General features: G+C 38.4%; 1 protein-coding gene across 3 annotated transcripts in view; it reads right to left on the minus strand.

Annotated features, from left to right (window-relative positions):
- The window catches only part of gbf1 (golgi brefeldin A resistant guanine nucleotide exchange factor 1), a 164048-nt gene that overhangs the window by 77466 nt on the left and 65121 nt on the right, over positions 1-21461 (minus strand). For 2 of the 3 annotated variants that reach the window (XM_028467807.1, XM_028467806.1), the window contains exons 5-8: positions 16491-16609; positions 16296-16404; positions 12917-12977; positions 3873-3927 (exon numbers count right to left, since the gene is read on the minus strand). In XM_028467807.1, coding sequence (XP_028323608.1) covers positions 3873-3927; positions 12917-12977; positions 16296-16404; positions 16491-16609 — 344 coding nt within the window. Of the gene's footprint in view, positions 1-2681; positions 2828-3872; positions 3928-12916; positions 12978-16295; positions 16405-16490; positions 16610-21461 lie in introns of those variants that run through there. The other variant, XM_028467808.1, reaches the window with a different exon arrangement.

The following is a 21461-nucleotide window of genomic DNA, read 5'->3' on the forward strand; positions in this document are numbered from 1 at the left end:
TGACCATGGTGGGGTAAAGGGTGGGGTGTTAGTCTTGTGCCAGCCAGAACCAGCTCGTTCATCTGGGCAGTTAAATCCAAGAAGGCAGGGGTAGGAGAGAAGCTGGATGAGGTGGAAGTAGGTGAATTTTGGGGTGAAGCAGGTGGGTCCTGAGATGTGGGGGTTGGGTTTACCTCTTCATTTTGGCGATTTTTATTTCTTGCTGGAAGCTCATTGACTCCATGTTCTTTCCTTGTTGTTTTGTTCTCCGATGGTACATGTTGTCCTCTGTCTTTATCAGAACTGATAGCAGTGTGACTGGTGAAGTAAAACAAGTTGGATGTGAAGAGTTTTACTCCAGCCTTGTTTAGACACAGTCCATCTGCTCTAAAAAGATGACGACGTTCCCAAAAAATAGGAAAATTTTCTATAAAATTTAGTGAAAGGGCAGCACAAGCCGAAGACAGAAATTTATTCAAAGAGTAAATCCTTGAGAATTTCAGATCTCCTTTGCGGACTGGAGGTATCGGGCCACTGATGAACACTTTAGGCTGTAAACAGCTCACAGTTTTTAGCAGATGGGTGAAATCCTGCTTTAACACCTCAGACTCCTCCTTGGCTAAATCATTTAACCCAAAATGAATCACAACATTTTTCAAATGTGGGTAATCTGCAACGATATGCAAGATTTTGTCAGCCAGGTCTGATACTGTGTCATTAGGTAAGCAGATCACTTTCACGTTGCTGCTAAACATCTTCTGAGCATCTTTAACAGAAACGTCTCCCACTATCAGTGTGTGAGGTTGTTGCTTTGGCCTACCATGTCGCTTTTGTTTTCCTGAAGCACTTTCAGTCTTCGCAGTTCCAGAATGTTGTGTGTTGACCTCATTAGAGCAGATCCTAGGTCATTCAGCAGTGGGGCGAATCGATTACCCAGTTCTACATGAAACTGGGTTTGTGACTTGGTGATACTCCTGCCTTTAGCAGATGTCCACTTTTGTGCCTGGGCAGACAAGGGAGTTGATGTTGAGGCTGCAGTCTGAGAAGGGAGTGCAGGCCAGTCCATCTCATTATTGATATCAGGGCGCTTTGCTCGGCCCGTTAGCCTTTGAAGTGGATATGACTTTTTCTTAGGCTTAGCTCCCAGAGTATTCCAGGGAGGACTCACACCTGTTGGCTTATCAACGGTAACAGGATCCTCCCTAGGCCTGATAGCTTTGTTAGCACGGGCTGGTAGCGAGTTAGCTTTATCCACTCCGCTGTTTTGAAACAGCGGCACAGTCGTATCATTATCATATCCACAGTGTCCATTAACCTCAATGTTTACTTGTATTCCTCGCACTGTAGTCTCCAGTTCAGTAATCTTTTGGAGGAGACTGCTGTATTCTGTTGTGGAAAGAGCCATTCTTCTGCTAGTTAGCTTGCTACTTGTAGCTAGCTAGCTTGCTACTTAGCTTTCCAGTTGAGCCAGCAAATAAAAAAGCAGTAGATGATTACCTCAGAGCCAGAGTCAGATGGTAAATGATAGAGTTTGATGTTGAGGTATCGTATCATTTCTCAGAAGAAAAAGTTCATGTTTAGTAAATAAATTCCACTGTGAGCTCCGCTCTGCTCTTTAGCTGCTGTCAGCTCAGCTGCCGGAAGAAACAAATCCCTTAAACAGTGGTAGCGAGTAAATCATGGGCTGTTGAAGATTGCACAATCCCTGAGAATAATAGATTACTTGCCAACTTCAGCCACCAGAACAAAAGAGGTTTACATCGGCATCTTTAACTTTTCCTGTTTTTAAGAGCAACCAAAAGCAGCACAATTTGTTATTTTGACCTAAAAACCTGTTAAATAATCTAAAAAGCTACTAAAGTACCTAAAAAAGCTGTTAAATGATCTAAAAAGCTACCAAATGACCTAAAAAAGCTACTAAATTATGTAAAAATCTACTAAATGATCTAAAAAGCTACTATATTACCTAAAAAAGCTGTTAAATGACCTAAAAAGCTACTAAATGACCTAAAGAAGCTACTAAATTATGTAAAAATCTACTAAATGACCTAAAAAGCTACTAAATGACCTAAAAAGCTATTAAATGATCTAAAAAGCTACTAAATTACCTAAAAAAGCTGTTAAATGACCTAAAAAGCTACTAAATTACCTAAAAAAGCTGTTAAATGACCTAAAAAGCTACTAAATGACCTAAAAAAGCAACTAAATTATGTAAAAATCTGCTAAATGATCTAAAAAGCTACTAAATTACCTAAAAAAGCTGTTAATTGACCTAAAAAGCTACTAATTGACCTAAAAAAGCTACAAAATTATGTAAAAATCTACTAAATGATCTAAAAAATCTACTAAATGACCTAAAAATCAGGCTGAATGTTTCACTCCAATAGAAAACAATGGGATGTTTACAGGCAGTGGGGCCGTGTGACATCATCAATCAAATGATTTAAAGATGGAGGAACACAGGCTCTAAAACTGTGAAGTAGTCCTGTTTTAAATGTTAAATGAATATGGTTAATAATAATGTGTTTTGTTAGACATAGATTTACTAATAAGTACATTTAGAAGATATTATGACACATTCGTGAAAACAGTGGTGGATTCCTTTAAGGTAAAACCAGAAAGCTACACTAATGACAGGGGGGGGGGGGGGGGGGGGTCAGCAGGCTACATTCATGTACTCACAGTCATCTGAGCGTCCTTACCTGCACACGTTTGTTTTTCCACATGATATTGTAAGCCTCAGAAGAGAAGGGGACCCGCGGTTATTGATGAGTAACACGTTAGCAGCAGGATGAACACATCACATCACATGCTCAAGGACAAGCGTCGCTACGTGAGCCGCAGAGGACGAAGAAGGACACGGACACACACGGACACACACACGGACACACGAGGAGGCGAGTACACAACTACTGAGCAGCCATGACAGCAGAGCACACAACATGCCATTAACACACACGTACTACAAAACAGACACACACACAGACGTCTAGTCTGTCCAGTCAGGGAATGTTTGTGTCACGCTTTTATAGACGACAGAAGGCTTAGAATAACTCACCAATAATAGAAAAAAAACATTAAAACCAAAGGATGAGCTGAAAGTGCTGAGTCACTCTTCATCTTTATCCATAGTTTCAACAGTTTGCCATTAAAGCAAACTTTAAAAGATTGTTACAATAGATGTTCATTTGTCTTTAATTATGATGAACAAAAAAAAAAACAACAACAAAGTGTTGGTTTGGTGTAAGTCAGGGTTTTTCAACCCTGGGGTTGTGACCCCATGTGGGGTCACCTGAAATGTCTAGTACTAATAAAATTAAAATGATATTTTTAAATTTTAATTAAAATTTTAATTTAATGTAAAACATGTTAATTTCAAATATATTTTCAAATTTTATGCAAACAATTTTGAATTTTATTTATGTATTTATTTTTATTTAGCTATTTTACACAATTTAATAAAACAAAACAATACATAATATCACAGAAATATATATATAGAGTGCAGGAAGAGTCAGAAAGCCCAAATACCTCAATTATTATTATTTTTTCAAATAAACACAGTAACTGTATTCTATGCTTTATCTTTCTAAAATATAAATGTAGTTCAAATAAAAAATGCAGTAAAACATATCTGAGCTGCTCTTATTGTTACTTGGTGCAGTACTGATGTATTTGTCACACAGTATAACTAAATATGATTAAAAAAGAAAGACAATGTCTCGCTGGTCGCCAGAAACGTGAAATAAAAATGGGGTGAGGGTTTGAAACCCCTGGTGTACATGTGTGTTTGTGTCCAACGTGACTCACACCAATGATCAAACATTTACTTCAAGGGTTAATAATGACGATGAGATGACAGCACACACACATTAACATTAACAGTGTGTTACCTTCTTCATGTTTGCACCCATGTAACTCTTGGCCTCTTCTTTAAACTGTGGCAGCCTGAGAAACAAAGACAGAATACAATCATTTTATTATTATTATCATTTATTACTGTTTGTCTCTGTGACAACAGTGACTACAAACTTTGTACTCGTGATTCAGGAGAAAAATACAGTATTTAACACATTTTAACAGATTTTACATTCCTACAAAACACCTAACTTTTGTATAAAATGTAAAATAAATCTAAAATCATTATCATAGGAATAATAACTTTAGCTGTAACTAATTATAATAAACAAATACCACTGTAATGAAACAATTTTTTTTTTTTTTACATTAAATCTAAGCTATTTCTTAAGCTTTTATCTCCGTTAAGAAGTTTGTGTGTGTGTGTGTGTGTGTCACACCTAGTGTACATGTATACCAACACCTGCATTCTAATAATAAATATCAGTCCAAATGTCTGTAGTGTACGAGTCAAACTCAAGGCCTGGGGACCAAATCCGGCTCATTAGAGAATTGAATTTGGCCCGCTCAGGAAAGTAAAAATGATAGAAAAAAAACATTCAGTTATAAATTCAGTTATAGTTATAATTCAGTTATAGTTATAATTCAGTTATAGAAATCTCAGTTCCTCCAATAAAAATGACATGATTTGCAGAGTTCAGTCATTTTTAACATCACATTATTGAGAAAACTCTCAATGTTTCCAAAATCTGGTAAATTTTCATCAAAATATTCCACAAAATTAGTTTTGTACATTTTTTATTTTTTTTTGTGATTATTTTTTTATTTCACAGTCTCTTCATGAACATTTTTATGAAGTTACATTAAGCAATATATATTCTTATTTGTGCCACTTTATTGGGTTGAACTTGTGTTTTCTCCGTAATGGAGAAAACACACATTTTCTCCAAAAACGCACACACAAAAAGACTAAAATCATACAAAACGACAAATACAAATAAATGCAAAAATAACAGAAAAATGCACAAAATGACAAGAATAACACACGAAAATGACTTCAGAAACAAAAAAAACCACAACAAAAATACACAAAATGAACACGTGACAAAAAAATTTTAATGATAAAATGACTTTGGAAACAAAGACAAAAATAAACAAAATTAACTAAAAAAAAAAATCACAAAATCAATTATAAAATACAAACTCTTTGTTCTTTCCCATATTAAGACATAAAGTGGGTGGAGGTCTGATTTCATCTATAGATGATATATATTCTAAACAAAACGTTCATGTTTTATGAGTCTGGAAGTTAATAACCAATTATTACCCACATGGCACAGTTTTACAGTTCATAAATGTATCTATACTTAGAGCCTGAGAATGTTTTTTTATTATATTTAATTGAATTCATTTGTGTTATTTTATTTTAAAAATAATTGTACATTTTGACAAACCTTTTATTTTATACAGATGCCTTTGTGGAAAATAAACTAATATTGTGTCTCTTTCTTTGTAAGTTTCTACATGAGATGTTTACTGTATGTAAGGGACCCGTACCAAGATTTATTACCAACAATAAACTAAAGTAACTTTTACTCTGAGTTTTATTTAATTTTAGTACTTTTTACTTGTACTTCAGTATTTTATGCATGACTTACTTGTACTTGCGTAGGAAGTAACTCTTTACACCTCTGGTGGAAGTGAATAATTAATGTTCAATGTACTATTTTTCTCCAACCTAAAATCTGTGGCCCACTTAAGGTCAAACGGATCCGTATTTGGCCCCTGAACTAAAATGAGTTTGTGTATGAAACTAAAGCCAAACATTGACTCCCATCGTTGTTCCTTCCTCTGCTTTTTTACATTCAGACCAGCTCTCGCTCCTCATTGGTTCAGCCATCGCTGACCATCCTAGTGTGTGTGTGTGTATGTGTGTGTGCGTGTGTGTGTGTGTGTGTGTGTGTGCGTGTGCAAATAGCTTCCTCTCTGTGTTTATGGGAGCAGGTTCATCTATATGCAGATCATACAAAGGGAAGCTGGATTGACTCATTTCCATGTCTGCATTTGAATGTGACTGGCACTCTGATGGACAGGGAACGTGTGTGTGTGTGTGTGTGTGTGTGTGTGTGTGTGTGTGTGTGTGTGTGTGTGTGTGTGTGTGTGTGTGTGTGTGTGTGTGTGTGTGTGTGTGTGTTAAATGCCAGAGGAGAACTGATGTTGGGGCCTGATGAATCATGTCCCACTGACCCTTTGCACTGATCCAAATGGAAATGATGAGTTTGAGAGGAAATGATGATCAGTGAGAGAGAAGCTTTAATCTGCCTATGCAAAGGTGACGGAGGAGGCAGACACTGGTTAGACATTAGCATTAAGGATTCTGAACTCTACAATGACTGCATGTGTGAATAAAGGTTCACTGCAACTGATTATACCAATAATAAGAATAATAATTAAAGACGCAAGCGGCGTTGCAGAGTCCCAAGAAGTGGCTGAGGTCGGTACCCCAAGGTCACGTGTCCCAATATTGGGGATTAGGGTTTGGTCTGAGCAAATTTGGTGAAAAAGAGATATTGCATTTAAAATGCTTTAGCATTAACATTAACCTAGCAATAGCGTCAATATTAACCTTGCATTAGCATTAATTTAGCATTAGCAATAACCTGGTGTTAGCATTCACCTGGCAATAACATTAACCTAGCATTAGCATTAAACTAGCAATAGCATTTACACGCACATTTTTTTCGTTGCACCAAATTCTTACATTTTTCACCAATTCTGAGGTGTGTGCCAATTTTGGTGAAACTTCATGCACGTTCAGGGGGTCAAATTTAGGATTCGCAGGGACGAGGAATAATATTAATAATAATAGTAAATAAAAGCAAAAACAATAGGTTTCTTTGTCCTATTCCTCAGACTCTAATAATACATTTACAGGTAAACTCAATATGTCACACTAAAGGGCTTTGTGTTTAATTTATTTAGATTAGATCAGATTATACTTTATTAATCCCACAGTGGTGAAAAGATAAAACAATAATCTATAATATAATATATACTGTATAATAAAGCTGATTGAACAGGGTTGAGCGTAGGGGTCCCCGACGTTGTAATGTTACTCTCCTACAAAGTGATGATAGTGCCCCCTACATTCAGTTTTCAGCAACATATGAGGATTTTCTGTTGTTTTTCCCCTTTTATTGATCGGAATCATCGTAATAATTGTTGCACTTGGACGTTAAAGGCATTTCCAGACGTGCACAGGTTGTTTTTAACTCTTTTTAATCTGAATAACCCACAAACACAAACATCAGCCTCACCGTGTATTTAACACAGGCGATCTGCTCAGACGCCCCTGTCTTTACCTGATAACTGCAGGACTGGGGTTCATTACATTTTTCAATTACAATTACATCCAGGGTTGGGGTGAATTACAATTGTAATCTCATAATTGATAATTAATTACAGTTATGATGTAAATAGAATTGTAATTTATGAAAAAATCTATTGCTGTTGTATTTATAATTGAATTGTAAGTGAGTTCAGATAATTGACTATGTCTTTAATTATTCAAGTTCAATTACAACTCAATTACAATTATGGTGACTGACATTTTTTCCAATTACAATTATGATTTTCCCCATGAGAGTTAATTACATACGCATTCATTTACTAAAGTTCAATAACAATTAATCACAATTACTAATCCTTTAATAAATAACATAACCTTCCTCTTGTGTTAGCTTTCTGTTAGCATCTCTAATGCTAACGGGTCAGTTTGACCCATGTCTATAAATACACTAATAAACAGTATCTATCATCTAATTAGTTTCTCATCTATTGATCATATAATGATATTAATATTTATGGTGTGGGTGTCTGAGCCTGTTTTCTGTCACTATATCTATAGATTTATATATTTATTTAAAATGATTCTAAAGAGAAGTGACAGGTAGTGGGAAAAGTTGATCTGAAACATATTTTAATAATTAATAACTATGTATGTGTCAGACATAGAACTGTAACATGGTTCACCAGCTTTGAGTTTAATTACATTGTAATTGACAGTTTTTATGGAATTTTCATGTCAGTTACATTTACAAAGTGAATTATCTGAACTCAATTATAATTAAATTATAAATACAACAGAAAAACATTTTTTTAATTACAATTACAATTCTATTTACATCATAATTGTAATGAATGATTAATTATGTGATTATACTTATAATGAACCATGACCCTGCAGTAAATAATCATTAAATGAATATGTGGTTAGTGGAGGGTTTAGATCATATTAAATATGATAAGAAGAGTTTTTGGAGGTAAAGAAAGATTTTACTGTGAACGATGCAAAAGTATGATGAAAACGTTTAAAATCATGTTTGGACTGAGTCATTAAAGGAAAAATATATATATTTTAATCAGTTTGGGATCAAAACTTCTATCACAGGAAAGATAAAACTCATTTTACTGAAGAGGACCAAATAATGTAGGTGTATTTCAACATTACTGTGCCCTAGTTTTTACTTCCACATGTAAATGATCTATACAGTATGTAAATGACACCAATCAGTGAAGGATCATAACTTCTAAATTCTCTAATTTTGTGACTCATTGGTGCGAGTAATTTAAAGGTATTTTGTGATTGATTATTTACAGGATAAAAATATAAAAGATATATTTTTTTCCCACAATTTGCTATTAAATAAATGTTACTGTAGTAATAATGTAATAAAAGAATCCTATTGTTGAATTTCATTAAATGAGTGTATTTTGAGGGACTGAGAAATCAACAACTAATTTCTCTCTCATTTTTACTTTCTCCTGTGGTTGGATGCTTTAAGGGTGTACTCACACTGGTAACCAGCTCTGTACATGTGTGAAACCATGGGGGGCCATTGTCTGGCCTGCGTAGGTGTGAACTGCACCACAGGGGGGTTAACGGACCGATGGTCCTGCTAGAAGAGGTGGTCCAAACAGTGTGCCAGACTGGCACGGTTGGCCGCGCATGCGCACGCACAACTCGACTCGACCCGCGCGCAAAATGTGATGACGTTGGTACCGCGTGACGCTTTACGGCACATAAACATCCGCATTCCGCAATGATAGCGGTGTCAGAAGTGCTCGTTAGCTGATGAAAAGTTCAGAGTTGGCGTTTCCTGATATATATGAACAACACCACAGAGAACTCATGGAGGAAGAGGACAACATGACCGTCAGGACTTCTCTTTGTTCAGCCGACAGCGGGACAGTAACGGAGTGTAGCAGCTCATCATCAGGGCCGGGTATTTCTGAGGGTATAAATATACATATAAACACATATTACTGGTATATTAACCCATATAAACCAGAAAATATGGAAATGGCACATTTTACTGCTGCAAATGTGTCACATATTACTGGTATTTTGTGGACAGGACACATGTGGTTGGCTATTATATAACCCAGAAAAAAATGGAAATTGGACATTGTACTGCTGCTAATGTATAAATAATATATATATATATATATATATATATATATATATATATATGGTGTTTCAGTGTTCTGGGACACATACTCACTAACTCTGTAGAATGAAAACAAACACAGTGTCTTGGGGAGCAAAGTGTAGTGTATTAATTTATTCATCTAAATGTAACCAAAAACAGAACATCACAAATACAAGCCCAAATAAATTAAATGTCTGAAAGAAAGGTAATAATTTTCCAAACAAAAATCAATAAGCCAGAAATAAAGTGCAACCTTTTGCAAAATGTAACACGAACCTTAAAAACAAAACATTTAAACATTGGAAGTACAAGGATGGGAATATTATGACAGCAGAACCTGGAACAAGACTGAAAATTGTTGCAACTATTTATTTATTTTTAATCTTATTTTATTTCTCTTCTTAGGTCGTGTCGTGTTAGTGCACATGTGTTAATACCAATTATCAGTATGTGGAGTTCCTGTTAGTCCTGCACAACTATAATGAATTGCTCAGAAATCTACATGTGTCCTGTTCTCAAAATACCAGTAATATGTTACACATTTCAGCCGTAAAATGTCCCATTTCTATATTTTTTGGTTTATATGGGTTAATATACCAGTAATGTGTTTATATGTATGTTTATACCCTCAAAATTACCATGGAATTTTGGGTTTTACTCGGACCCCTCATCATCACGTCTCTGCAGAAGAAGACCCTCCGCTGCACCTCAGCACTTTAACAACTCACTAATTTCATAATTTAAATAAACTATTTCTACCTTTGTTTTTCTGTTTGCATGTCGTTTGCTTTGTATTTAATAAAATAGTTTCTCCAACAGTTAAATCTACACATTTATACTGTATATAATAGACATACAGGATGATGTGTAACAATAATCAGTAAAATTAGCTGTAAACACATTTTGTAGAACTAAATATAAGGTTATGCTGTGAACAGAAAGAAAGGAAGACGAGCCAGATAATTATAAACTTTAGAATATAATACAATCATAACTTTTAATCATAAATATGACTCTTCTCAAAACAACAAACTTTGATATCTTTGTCACACAATATCTAAGCTTCCAGTGAATAATTTACAAAAAAAAAAAAAAAAAAAAAAGTTCACTGATGGTGACATTGAGATCTCAATGTCATCAGTGAACTTTTTTTTATTTGTAAATTATTCACTGGAAGCTTCTCTGGTGGTGTGTGCAGTGGTTATTATTATTATTATTATTATTATTGTATGAAGCCAACATTACTGCAGCTCTGCACATCATTGTTGTCCTGTTAAAGTATTTTTATACAAAGACTTAAAAACAATCTGAAATTATTGATGACTCAAGTAAATCACCTTTATTATGCATTATAACAATCTGTTCCTTAAGTCTCTAAATTATTGAAACAATTAAAAACATCTCCTAAAAAATAAAATTACAGAAAATGAAATAATCATTAATATACATTTCAATAAATAAGTGCATCCCATTCTGTCTGTTGTCTGTAGAAGTGATGGGTCTAAAACAGATGATGGAAACTAGGATCAGCTCATGGTTTTAATGTCCAGGGAGGGGCGTGGCCACTCTGCATGGACTTAAAGAAGAAGAAATAAAAGAAGAGTTACATAATGTCATGTTCATCAAAAGGAAAACTGAAAGTGATGGAGATAAATATGATCAGATGGACACAGACACACACAAAGTTTAAACAAACACACAAATAATCTGTCCTAAATTGTCTCACACATTAAAAGCATCTATTTACACTTATATTAATGTACACAAAGACTAGCTCCACAAAATCAGAACGACATTTATTGATCCAGAAATTAAACTGATCTTACCTTTATAGGCTCAGTTTCCTCCTTTGTTTTCAAATCCATTTCAACCTCCATTCATGGTGGTTTTTATCGTCAGAGAGTCTTTCATTTTTAATAAATCCACCGTTATTTGGTCTGTTTTTTTCTTTCTTTCTCACTCACTTGGTTCTCTCTGTTCCTTGTGTCGATTTCGTCAAAACAAAGCAGCATCTTTAATGTTTCCGTTACGTGTGAGTAAAATTACCGCAATGTACCGACACTGGCTGTAAAGAGCAACTTCTTATCTTTCATAAACTGGTGGAATTTCTCCGATAGAACAAATATGAGCAGAGTTACGGTCATTTAAATTAACGTGATGCGTTCAGGGGCCCTGGGAAACCCAGTCCGTGAAAAGAGCACGTGTCTGGGTAAATCTTGGTTTATAGTTACCCTACGCAACAGAAAATATGAAATTAACAGAATGTACTGTCAACAACAAACCCAGAGTCGCTTAATGGTGACGTAACGCCATACGTGTGTCATAAATTAACGTGATGTGATTCTCTGTGGGAACCAAGTTGAGCTGGTGATCACGTCTGTTCTACCGTGTCAGAAAAGGGACAGGGAGGGGGGATTCCTGCTGTGAGCTTGGAACGGCCCCAGTTGCCAGTGTGAGTACACCCTAAAGCAGGTGTTCTCAACCTTGGCGTCAGGACCCCATTTGGGGTCGCCAGATGCATTAAACAAAAAAGATAATCTTTTCTTTTTAATTTGAGCCCATTTTTGCTTATTTGTACTTTTTTCTGCAACTCCATCAAACTCACCATATTTTAACCTATTTTCATCACTTTTTCTTGCCATAATTTTGCTCCTTTTAATGCATTTTTGCTGTTACTCCTATTTTTGACACTTCTACATCACATTTTATTGACTTTTCTGCACATTTTTCTACTTTCCAGACATGTTAGCACTTATAAACCATTTTCACCACTTTTACACCTAATGTCACATGTTGATCCATTATTGTCACTTTTAACCTCTTTTCACCATATTTCATGATTATTTTTGCCAATTTAACCACATTCATCATTTGTCATGTCCATTATTTGCCAGTTTAAACTAATTGTTCCTACATTACCGCAACTCTCCATTTCTGCCACTTTCAAGCCAATATTCACCCTTTTTACCACTTTTTCTGTCTGTTTTTGTCCACTCTAATATGCAACTTATAAACAGTTTCTGTGGTTTTTTGCACCATTTTTGGTCACTTTGAACCATTTTATTAGTGATTAAAACCAGGATTTCCATCTTTAAGATGACTATAATAATAATAATAAACGTTCCTGGATAACAGTGGATATTATTCAGATGAATAAATAAATGTGGTTATCACAGATTCATAGAACAATGGACCATCATTTTACTGACTTTATGGATGGACCCCAAAAATCTCTCCCCTTTATTCCCCCTTATAGATGGTCCTGTCTCCACATGACTGTTCTTCAATGTTCATGTCTGTGTTCAACCACCTTCAGCTATAGTGGGGGTCCCTGCTCTATGGGACCTTTATTTTGGAGGTCGCAGGATGAACAGGTTAAGAACCACTGGTCTAAAGGGCTGGATTTGGCCCCCGGCCCTTGAGTTTAACACACATGATCTACAGCATTCCTTTTTCAATTGACGTAAAAGGAGTTATTTTTATTCCCGTCATATTCTAAAGTTTAGTAAATCATTCCATATAAACGTGTGAAAGCAAAGCCAGCATCATTATTCTGAACTATTATAGTAGAGGTGAGAGGTCTTTACCTGGAGAACAATAGTTGGACCATGTCGACCAGCGTGTGTTCAGCTGACTTCCTCAGGAGCTCTACAACCACAGAACACATACACAAAGTCAGAGGTAGTCACACACGTACGTACGCACACAGTAGAGTTGGATCTATTATCAGAGCAGGAACTCCTCATTAGTAATAGAAGGCCTTGTTGACCAATCAAACACTGAAAATTACACCAACAAGTGAAATGTCTCACTATGGGATGCACACTTCCTGTAGCCCTCAGAAGCACTTTTTTCAATCCGCTAAGCCCTGATTGGCTGGTAGAACCTGTCCATCCGCCAGGGACACTCCCGCCCTCTATAAGAGGAAGGGCGGATGTGCAGTTCCTCATTCAAATAAGCACCTCTTCTCACTTGTTCGAGCAAGAGGGTTTGTCTGGTGAGACATCTCACTCATATTACTCATAGAACCGGGGTTATGTAAATAACCTAAAGATTTATTTCATAATATTTCGTGAGATGTCTCTCTATGGGATATGGCAGCTCCCGTATTGCAGACATGTGTATCGAGCGAATACCAGCCTGCAGGGCAGAGCCTGTACACATCAGAACAGTAGAACCATCCGTGCCACGCACGGGGAGGAAACATCCAGCGTGTAAAAGGGGACAATCATGAGGGGCAAGGACCTACTCGCCGCTGCACAAATGTCCTGAACAGACAAACCCCTGATCAAGGCCCAAGACGTGGCGAGACCTTGAGTCGAGTGTGCGTGCAGACCCTCAAGCGGCCGCAGACCCTGACTCTTGTAAGCCAAAACAATAGCATCCACAACCCAATGTGACAGGCTTCTAAGGCCCTCCTCCCCCAGTGGTTCAAAGGGAGGGTGCTTAAGTCCCTCCCGAACCACCCAGATCCCATGGCGGAACCAGTGGTCTGGACATGGGGAGGAGCCGGCGCTCCTTCTTCATAAACCAGCCAATCAGCGGGTGCTGACTTGCTGGTTTGTCCCCAAAGCCCACATGACAGGCTGCGATAGCCACCAGATAGACTTTCACAATAGAAAAGCCTTTGCGCTTGTCAATCAGGTCCTGCAGGAAAGACAAGACCACTCCCAATGAACACTGAAAAGAGATGTGACCCCTCTGGAGACACCAATCCCCAAAAACCTTCCACTTGCAATCATAAAGAGACCTAGTGGAAGAGGCCCGGGCACTCTGTATGGCGGAAATCACACTTTGTGAGAGTCCCATGGCTGACAGACGGAGCCAGTCAGGGGCCAAGCCCCCTGCCTGTGACAGTAGATCCCTGTGCAGAGGGAGCTGCCAAGGTTGAGCGCACAGCAGCTGGTAAATCTCTGGCTATCAGGGCCATCAGGGAAACCACGTGAAGCAGCGCGCGTGGCATAACATGCGCAAGTGCGTCTGCGCCAAGGGGAGCATCCGTGGCACACAGGGAGAAAAACATCGCACACAGCGTGTTTTCCCCTCGTGAAGAACAGATCCACCTTGGCTCGTCCGTAACAGGCCCACAACTGTTGCACCACCAGTGGGTGTAACCTCCATTTCCTGTACACTGGCACGCCCCTGGACAGCAGGTCCGCTCCTACGTTTAGGATCCCCAGGACGTGCATCGCAGCTCCACAGGGTCAGTTTGCATGCCAGCAGCAGCAGCAACCGATAGGAGCGCAAACCGCCTTGGCGGTTGATATATGCCACCACTGTGGTATTGTCCGTCCTCACCAGGACATGATGTTTCACGAGAGAAGGGAGGAAGTTGATCAGCGAGAGGAACACCGCTGACAATTCCAAATCATTTATCCTCGTCCCAGCGGCCCCTCACCGACCTGGCCACCACCTCAGCTTGTCAGGTTGGCGTCCATGGAGATCATCTTTCTGGATGCAACAGTTCCCATGGAGACACTGCGTGTCCAGAAATCCGAGTTCTGCCAGTTCCTCAGAGCTGTGCTGCACTCTGGTGTAACCAGCACCCTCCATGTGCCATGACGCAGAGGGCTGAGCTCATGTGGAGCCACCCACAGCTTGAATTCCCTCATGTGGAGGCAACAGAGGCAGATGACGAGGATGGCCGAAGCCATCAACCCAAGTAATCGAACTGAACAGATTTGCTGTTCAAAACAGCGCGAGGCATGCCCTGGACGTCTCCACCCGCTGTGTCAAAATGCGAGCGGTGAGAGGCACTGAGCGCAGGGACAGTCCCAGGAAGACTGCTTCCTGTGTCGAGGACAACATGCTCTTTTCTGCGTTTATCACAAATCCAAGACCGGATAGGTGGAGGGAGAGGGCATTCAGAGCTCTCACCGAGAGGTGGAGGCTGTGTGCATTGAATGCTGCGCAGTGCTGACACGAGCCAGAGGATTCGACCGCTAGCCGGGCGTGTTCCAGGCCTAGACAGTTAGAGCAGACCATATGCTTGTCTCTGGTTGAGATTTTGTTCCCGCACTGACAGAGGCGAGCCTGAGAACATTCCATTCCCACTTTGGGAGGAGCCTTGGCCTCCATGGCCGTGCTTGACGCAGGCAGGTGAGCAGGTGGAATGAGCCTCGGCTACCACGTGGCGGCTAGCAGGTGCTAGCAGGGATGGAGGTCTACGCGTGCTGGAGCATCGAAGACGTTGAAAACAGCGTATGGTCCAAGACAGCAGCTGGCTCGTTGGTGTCTGGAGGCTCGGATACCAGTGTTATTGAGCTTTTCCTGGTCGTTCACTGCCGTGCGCGCTCAGGAGACGGACCGACGTGCCGAAGAGCCCGGAGGCGTCGAGGGCAGGGCAGCGTGGTGTGCTGAGGTCGTGGAGCTCTGAACCTTGCTCGGTGCAGAGCTCAGAGCGGGGCGGTCACTGGAGTGAGAGAGCCGCCGGGGCCAACGTGTGCCAGAGAGACAGCATTGGAGGAGAGCCGACAGCAGGAACTGGGGCTCTGAGGTTCACTTACCTGTGAACGGATCAGCACTTAACCAAGCAGAGCAAGGTAAGCGCTGGCTTCTTTCTCGACCTGGTGTGGTCTTTAGCAAGCTTACTCCTATCAGCGTCCGTTGACTGGAAGCTGAAGATCCGCCTGTGGACAGTTAAGCTGATAGAACGCAAGATGTGCATGAGAGATAGAAGAGGTGTTTGAATGAGGAACTGCACATCCGCCCTCCCTCTTATAGAGGGTGGGAATGTCCCTGATGGATGGACAGGTTGTACCAGCCAATCAGGGCTTGGCGGATTGAAAAAAGTGCTTCTGAGGGCTGCAGGAAGTGTGCATCCCATAGTGAGACATCTCACAAAATATTTATGAAATAGAACCCTGACACCATCTACAAACGATATGTTGGTGTAGAAGCCTCTCTGTAAACCATGAACTGTAATGTGTGGTCTTAGCATAAATATTTCAGCTCTCACTAACTCACCACTCAGACGAGTCTCAAAGCAGATCCTGAAACATGATTGCATGATCTCACACACAGACTCATTGGTGAGGTGGGCTCCAACAGGTGTCAGCAGGAGGGTGCGTAGGACCTGGGGGAGAACATAGGACCACTCAGCTGGAGTGACACTGAACACTGTCTACAACCAGTAACAGTGATACAGTGAGTATGATTTACCTGGAGGATCTTCATCAGCACCACTTCATCACTAGCAGGGTCGGTTCCAACAAAACGAGCATGTGTGACGGCATCCGCCATGTTCTCTATGGCCTCCCCCGCCGCTTCATGGTTAGCGTCTGCACACAGAGCAGGAACCAGCCTCAGATACAGTGTGTGTGTGTGTGTGTGTGTGTGTATATTGGCATGCAGTAATATTGGAACAAACACACACACAAAATTAAATAAAAAAATAAATAAATTAAAAATTGGTATCAATTTATGCATTTAAACTTTTTTTTAAACTAAAATAAAAGCAGTTTGACAGAATATTTAGGGGTCAGGTTTAAATCCTGATCTCAGTGCAGGTCCACTCTGGGGTCCAGGGACCAGATGTGGCTGCTTGTTGAATCCATGGCCGTGTTTTTGAAACCTGAGCAGCTGAACAGCAACGTGCCCAGAGCTGGCCTGTTTTTCTTTCCCATAACCTTTAGGAGTAGCAATTCATTAGCTAACACTCACAGGGGGGGAGGGGGGCTATGGGCTATGTTCTGAGTGAAGTCATGTTCAATGACCGTCTTATGTGAACAATAAAAAACAAACATTCTTTTTTCACAATAAATACATTTATAAAGTGACATTTAAATGAACATATGGTGTTAGAAGCAGCAGAAGTTATTTCACTGCCTCTCACTTATTTATATCTCAGAGTGGAACATATTCTTGATAAAAAGTCAGAGTTCTATTTGTTTATTAAAGATTATTTAACTCAGTTTTAGACAAAGAAAGAATGCCAACAAAAGGTAAACTAGGATTAACTTGATTGACAGAGACTAATGTTACAGTTTTAATTGTAAAAACAAATCTTTATTAATAATGACATTAAGTTTCTCCTGGTTAAGCCTTTTCTCTGACCTTTGCGTTCTACCAAATAACGGTAATAACATTCATTTATAACAAACACTATAATATGTTAAGGGAGTGGGAAAAGGACTTTCAAACAAAGTATGACAAAAAATGTTGAATTGAATGCATTCAATCTTCTTCTATGACTTTTCTCAGCAATAGGTTCAAAGAGATGCAGTATACGGTACTAATGGTACCTACTGTATATACACTGATTTTCATTATTGTAAAGTCTAAAATCAGTGAAGATCCTGGGCAATTTTTATTGCCTGAAGTAGGGCTGGGCGATATATCGAATATACTCGATATATCGCAGCTTGTAGTCTGTGCGGTGTTGAAAATGACCATACCGTTAAACTCGCGGACTTTTTTTTTTTGAAATGTCATCTTAATGACAACATGCACAAAAGGGCACTATTTGTTTTAAAATATTGTAGTGGCATTATGTACAAAAAGTGCACTTTAATTTTGTGTTTTGAAATGCCATGTGAGTTGCATCCTGCACTAATGTCTTGTTTTGAAATGTCTCTGTGACAATTTTGCACAGAACGTGCACTTTCTGTTGACAATTTTATGTTTGAGCCACTCACTGTTTAATAAATACAGTTATGTCAACTTTGACTTAGTTGTGATATCCTCTTTTTTGCATGAAAGTTTAAAATTGGCATATATTAATGCAGTATGATCAAGAATGTTTTAATGTAGACATATAGAATCATCATACTGGTGTGATTTTGTGCATCAAAGTGTTAATTCAAGGGTAATGCAAAATATCGAGATATATATCGTGTATCGTGACATGGCCTAAAAATATCGCGGTATTTATAAAAGGCCATATCGCCCAGCCCTAGCCTGAAGTTTATTATTATTTGGGCCATAGTATATAGTCATCTTAAAGATATAAATCCTTGTTCTACTAACAAATAAAATGGGTTCAAAGTGACCAGAAAATGTGGAAAAGGTGGTGAAATGGGATTTAAAAAAGAAAAAACAGAAATTGGTAAAAGTTGTAAATTAGAGTGGCCAAAAACAGACAGAAAATGTGGTAAAAAGGGTTCAGAGTGTTAATATTTATAAACTGGAAAATAATGGGCATGACAAATGATGAATGTGGTTAAATTGGCAAAAAAAAAAAAAACATGAAATCTGGTGAAAAGAGGTTAAAAGTGACAATAATGGGTCAACATATGTGACATTAGATGTAAAAGTGGTGGAAAGGGTTTATAAGTGCTGAACATGTCTGGAAAGCATTAAAATGTGATGTAGAAGTGTCAGAAATAGGAGAAATGTAGCAAAAATACATTAAAAGGATCAAAAATATGGCCAGAAAAAGTGATAAAAGTATGTTACTATGTGAATAAGGAACTTTTTTGGAAACAAAAACAGAAACAAGCAGAACAGGGCCCTAAATATCAACCATGTTTGTTCTTACACCCTGTCTTGAAAAAATTCAATTAAAAAAATATTTTAAAAACTATGCTAATTCCATCCAATCAGAAGCTGGACTTTAATAGGACCTAATTAGTAGGAAAGGGTGGAACATAATGTTAAAGGAGCTAAAACAAAGTAAATCCTCTTGTTCTCTGCTGAAAGGAGGATATGACATCATAAAGTCCAGTAAACCATGGCTGTGATATGAAACAACAGCTGGTCTGAGTCTAATAAAGAGTGAGAGTGAAAGTCCAGTAGAAGCACATGGATCCAGTCCAGCATCAGCAGTGATATGAATATGAAACAGTAAGAGCAGAGGAAGGGCTGAGGGCATTGTTCCAATAACAACAGTGTGGTTGTGCCTCAGGGTAGATGTGAGTAAAGTCAACAGAGCTCCGTCAGATATCAAAGAGGTGACGTGAGTCTGGAAAAGCTGTGCGGCGTCACATCTTTAGAACCAAACAAAGACCATGAGTTTGTTCACCTGTTCATCGTGTTCACAGAACAAGATCGACCTACAGGACAAGACAACATGTGACCTAACTGCACTACAAGGAGAAATAAAGGCTACTGTTAAAGATCAATCATTCTGGTATTTACTCATTGATCAATAAATCAAACATCATCTGCTACCAAAATAAAAGATGTTAAAGGTGGAAATTGTTGCTCTAAAGGTAGTTCTGATCTCCACTGTAAACTCTCTCTTATTGACATGCTTAGTAAAGTTTGGTGCATTGCATTGTGGGATGTGGAGTCCTTTAAACCAGGGGTTCTCTAACTGTTTTGGTTCTAGTCCACCTTTCTCTATCTTTTGAACCCAAGTCCCTTCTCATGTCCAACTACTACATTTTCTTCAGAATTCTGTGATAAAACAACTATAAATCATAATAATGGAATAAATGACATTTTAATTTTATAAATAAGTGAATGAGACAATATTTAGTTCCTTCCTAATGGATTTATTTCTATAGTTTTAATTCTTTCCTTTTATCTCTCTCCTGATGTGGGACCAACACTGACCTTTGTATTTTCAGTTCATGTTCTAATAAAGATCATTTCTATCAATATTTTGTGTGTTTTGTTGTTGTTTGTCTGTCCTTTTCTCTTATTTTGTGTGTTTTTTGTTGTTGGTATTATTTAAATTGTAAATATTTTGTACTAATCTTGTGTGTTTTTCTCTCATTTAGTATCTTTGTTATTGTTTTGTGAGTTGCTGTTATTATTTAGTACGCAGCACCAGGTGTGTTGAAATTCCAGGCGACCCCACATGGGGTCCCAACCCCAAGGTTGAAAAACCCTGATTTAGTGTCTCCTGAATAGATTTATATCTATAGTTTTTATCCTTTCCGGTCATCTCCTGCCCGGGGTGGGACCAAGACACTTTATGTGTTGATTTTCCACTCTCTCTCCCACATGGTACACGTACCCCCATTTGAGAAACCGTGCTTAATCCCATCAGACCTGCAGTGAGATGTTCCACTGAAAAGTTTCCAAACTGTGCTCAGACACAAGAGGGCAGTACCAGACTAGACTGTTTCTACTCTTTCCATTCAAAGCACCATTATTTACATTTATCCAAACTTATGATTTAAACTAGGAAAAGTTATTATAACTATTATAACTTCAATTCAAAACTCAGAGAAAGGTTTGATTGTTTAAAACTCTGTAATATGAAGTCATTTTACAGCGGTAGACACAGAACAAGAGTTCTAAAAAATGACTAAATAAGTCTTAAAAGCAGAGGTGGGCACTAACTATTGTAATAACAGACAGGAATACGCAGCAGTTTAACATCATTTTTCAAAATAAAACACTATCTGCTTGGATTAGAACAGGGATGTCGAACTATTTTTATTTCAGGGGCCAAATATGGATACGTTTGATCTTAGAAGTTGGAAATTCAACAATTTCCACATTAGTGCTACTTTGCATTTACATGTATAAATTATATAAAAGTACGTAGTATTTAAGGCACCGACAATATCCAAGCAATAGGTGACAGACAGTGACGAGATTTAATTCATTTAAGGACATTTTGTCAGGACAGGATTTTGGAAAAATTAGATTTGAGATTAAAAATGACTTCCATCGTGTTCTACGAGGATCATGGGAAAACTACCATTCCCTGCAAATATTTTAGTTCCAAATGAAAGTTGGACTTCCAAATAATCTGTTGAAATGTGTTTTTTAAAGTGTATTATTTTGCAAGGATTCTGATATTTATGTTTGGATATGATACAGTGATTTAAAATGACTCCACTTCTTGAATATTGTCAAAATTCTTAATCTTAAATTCTTGTTGAAATTTGCCAGATATTTTACGCCCCTTTGCCAGCCTATGATACATTATTCTGTCATTTACACAATGAATCATGTTTCCTAAGTCATTTGTTTTTTTATGGACGTTTTAAAGGGCTGGATTTGGCCCCCGGGCCTTAGGTTTGACACATGTAGATTAAAGGATGTATGAATGCTACAGGACAACTGTGTGGTATCTCTTCAGGTCATGGAAGGATCTTTGTTTATTGGACACCAGCTGTGGTGTCTCCCCGTGTATGACCTCTGCTCTCATTCCTTCTCCATCAATCCCACGTAATGTTTCAAAATAAAGCGCATGTGTGAATACGGTGCAGTAGCTGCTGATGAAGGGATTCC

This window comes from Gouania willdenowi, chromosome 15 (assembly GCF_900634775.1).
Source record: "Gouania willdenowi chromosome 15, fGouWil2.1, whole genome shotgun sequence".
NCBI classification, from domain to species: Eukaryota; Metazoa; Chordata; class Actinopteri; order Blenniiformes; family Gobiesocidae; genus Gouania; species Gouania willdenowi.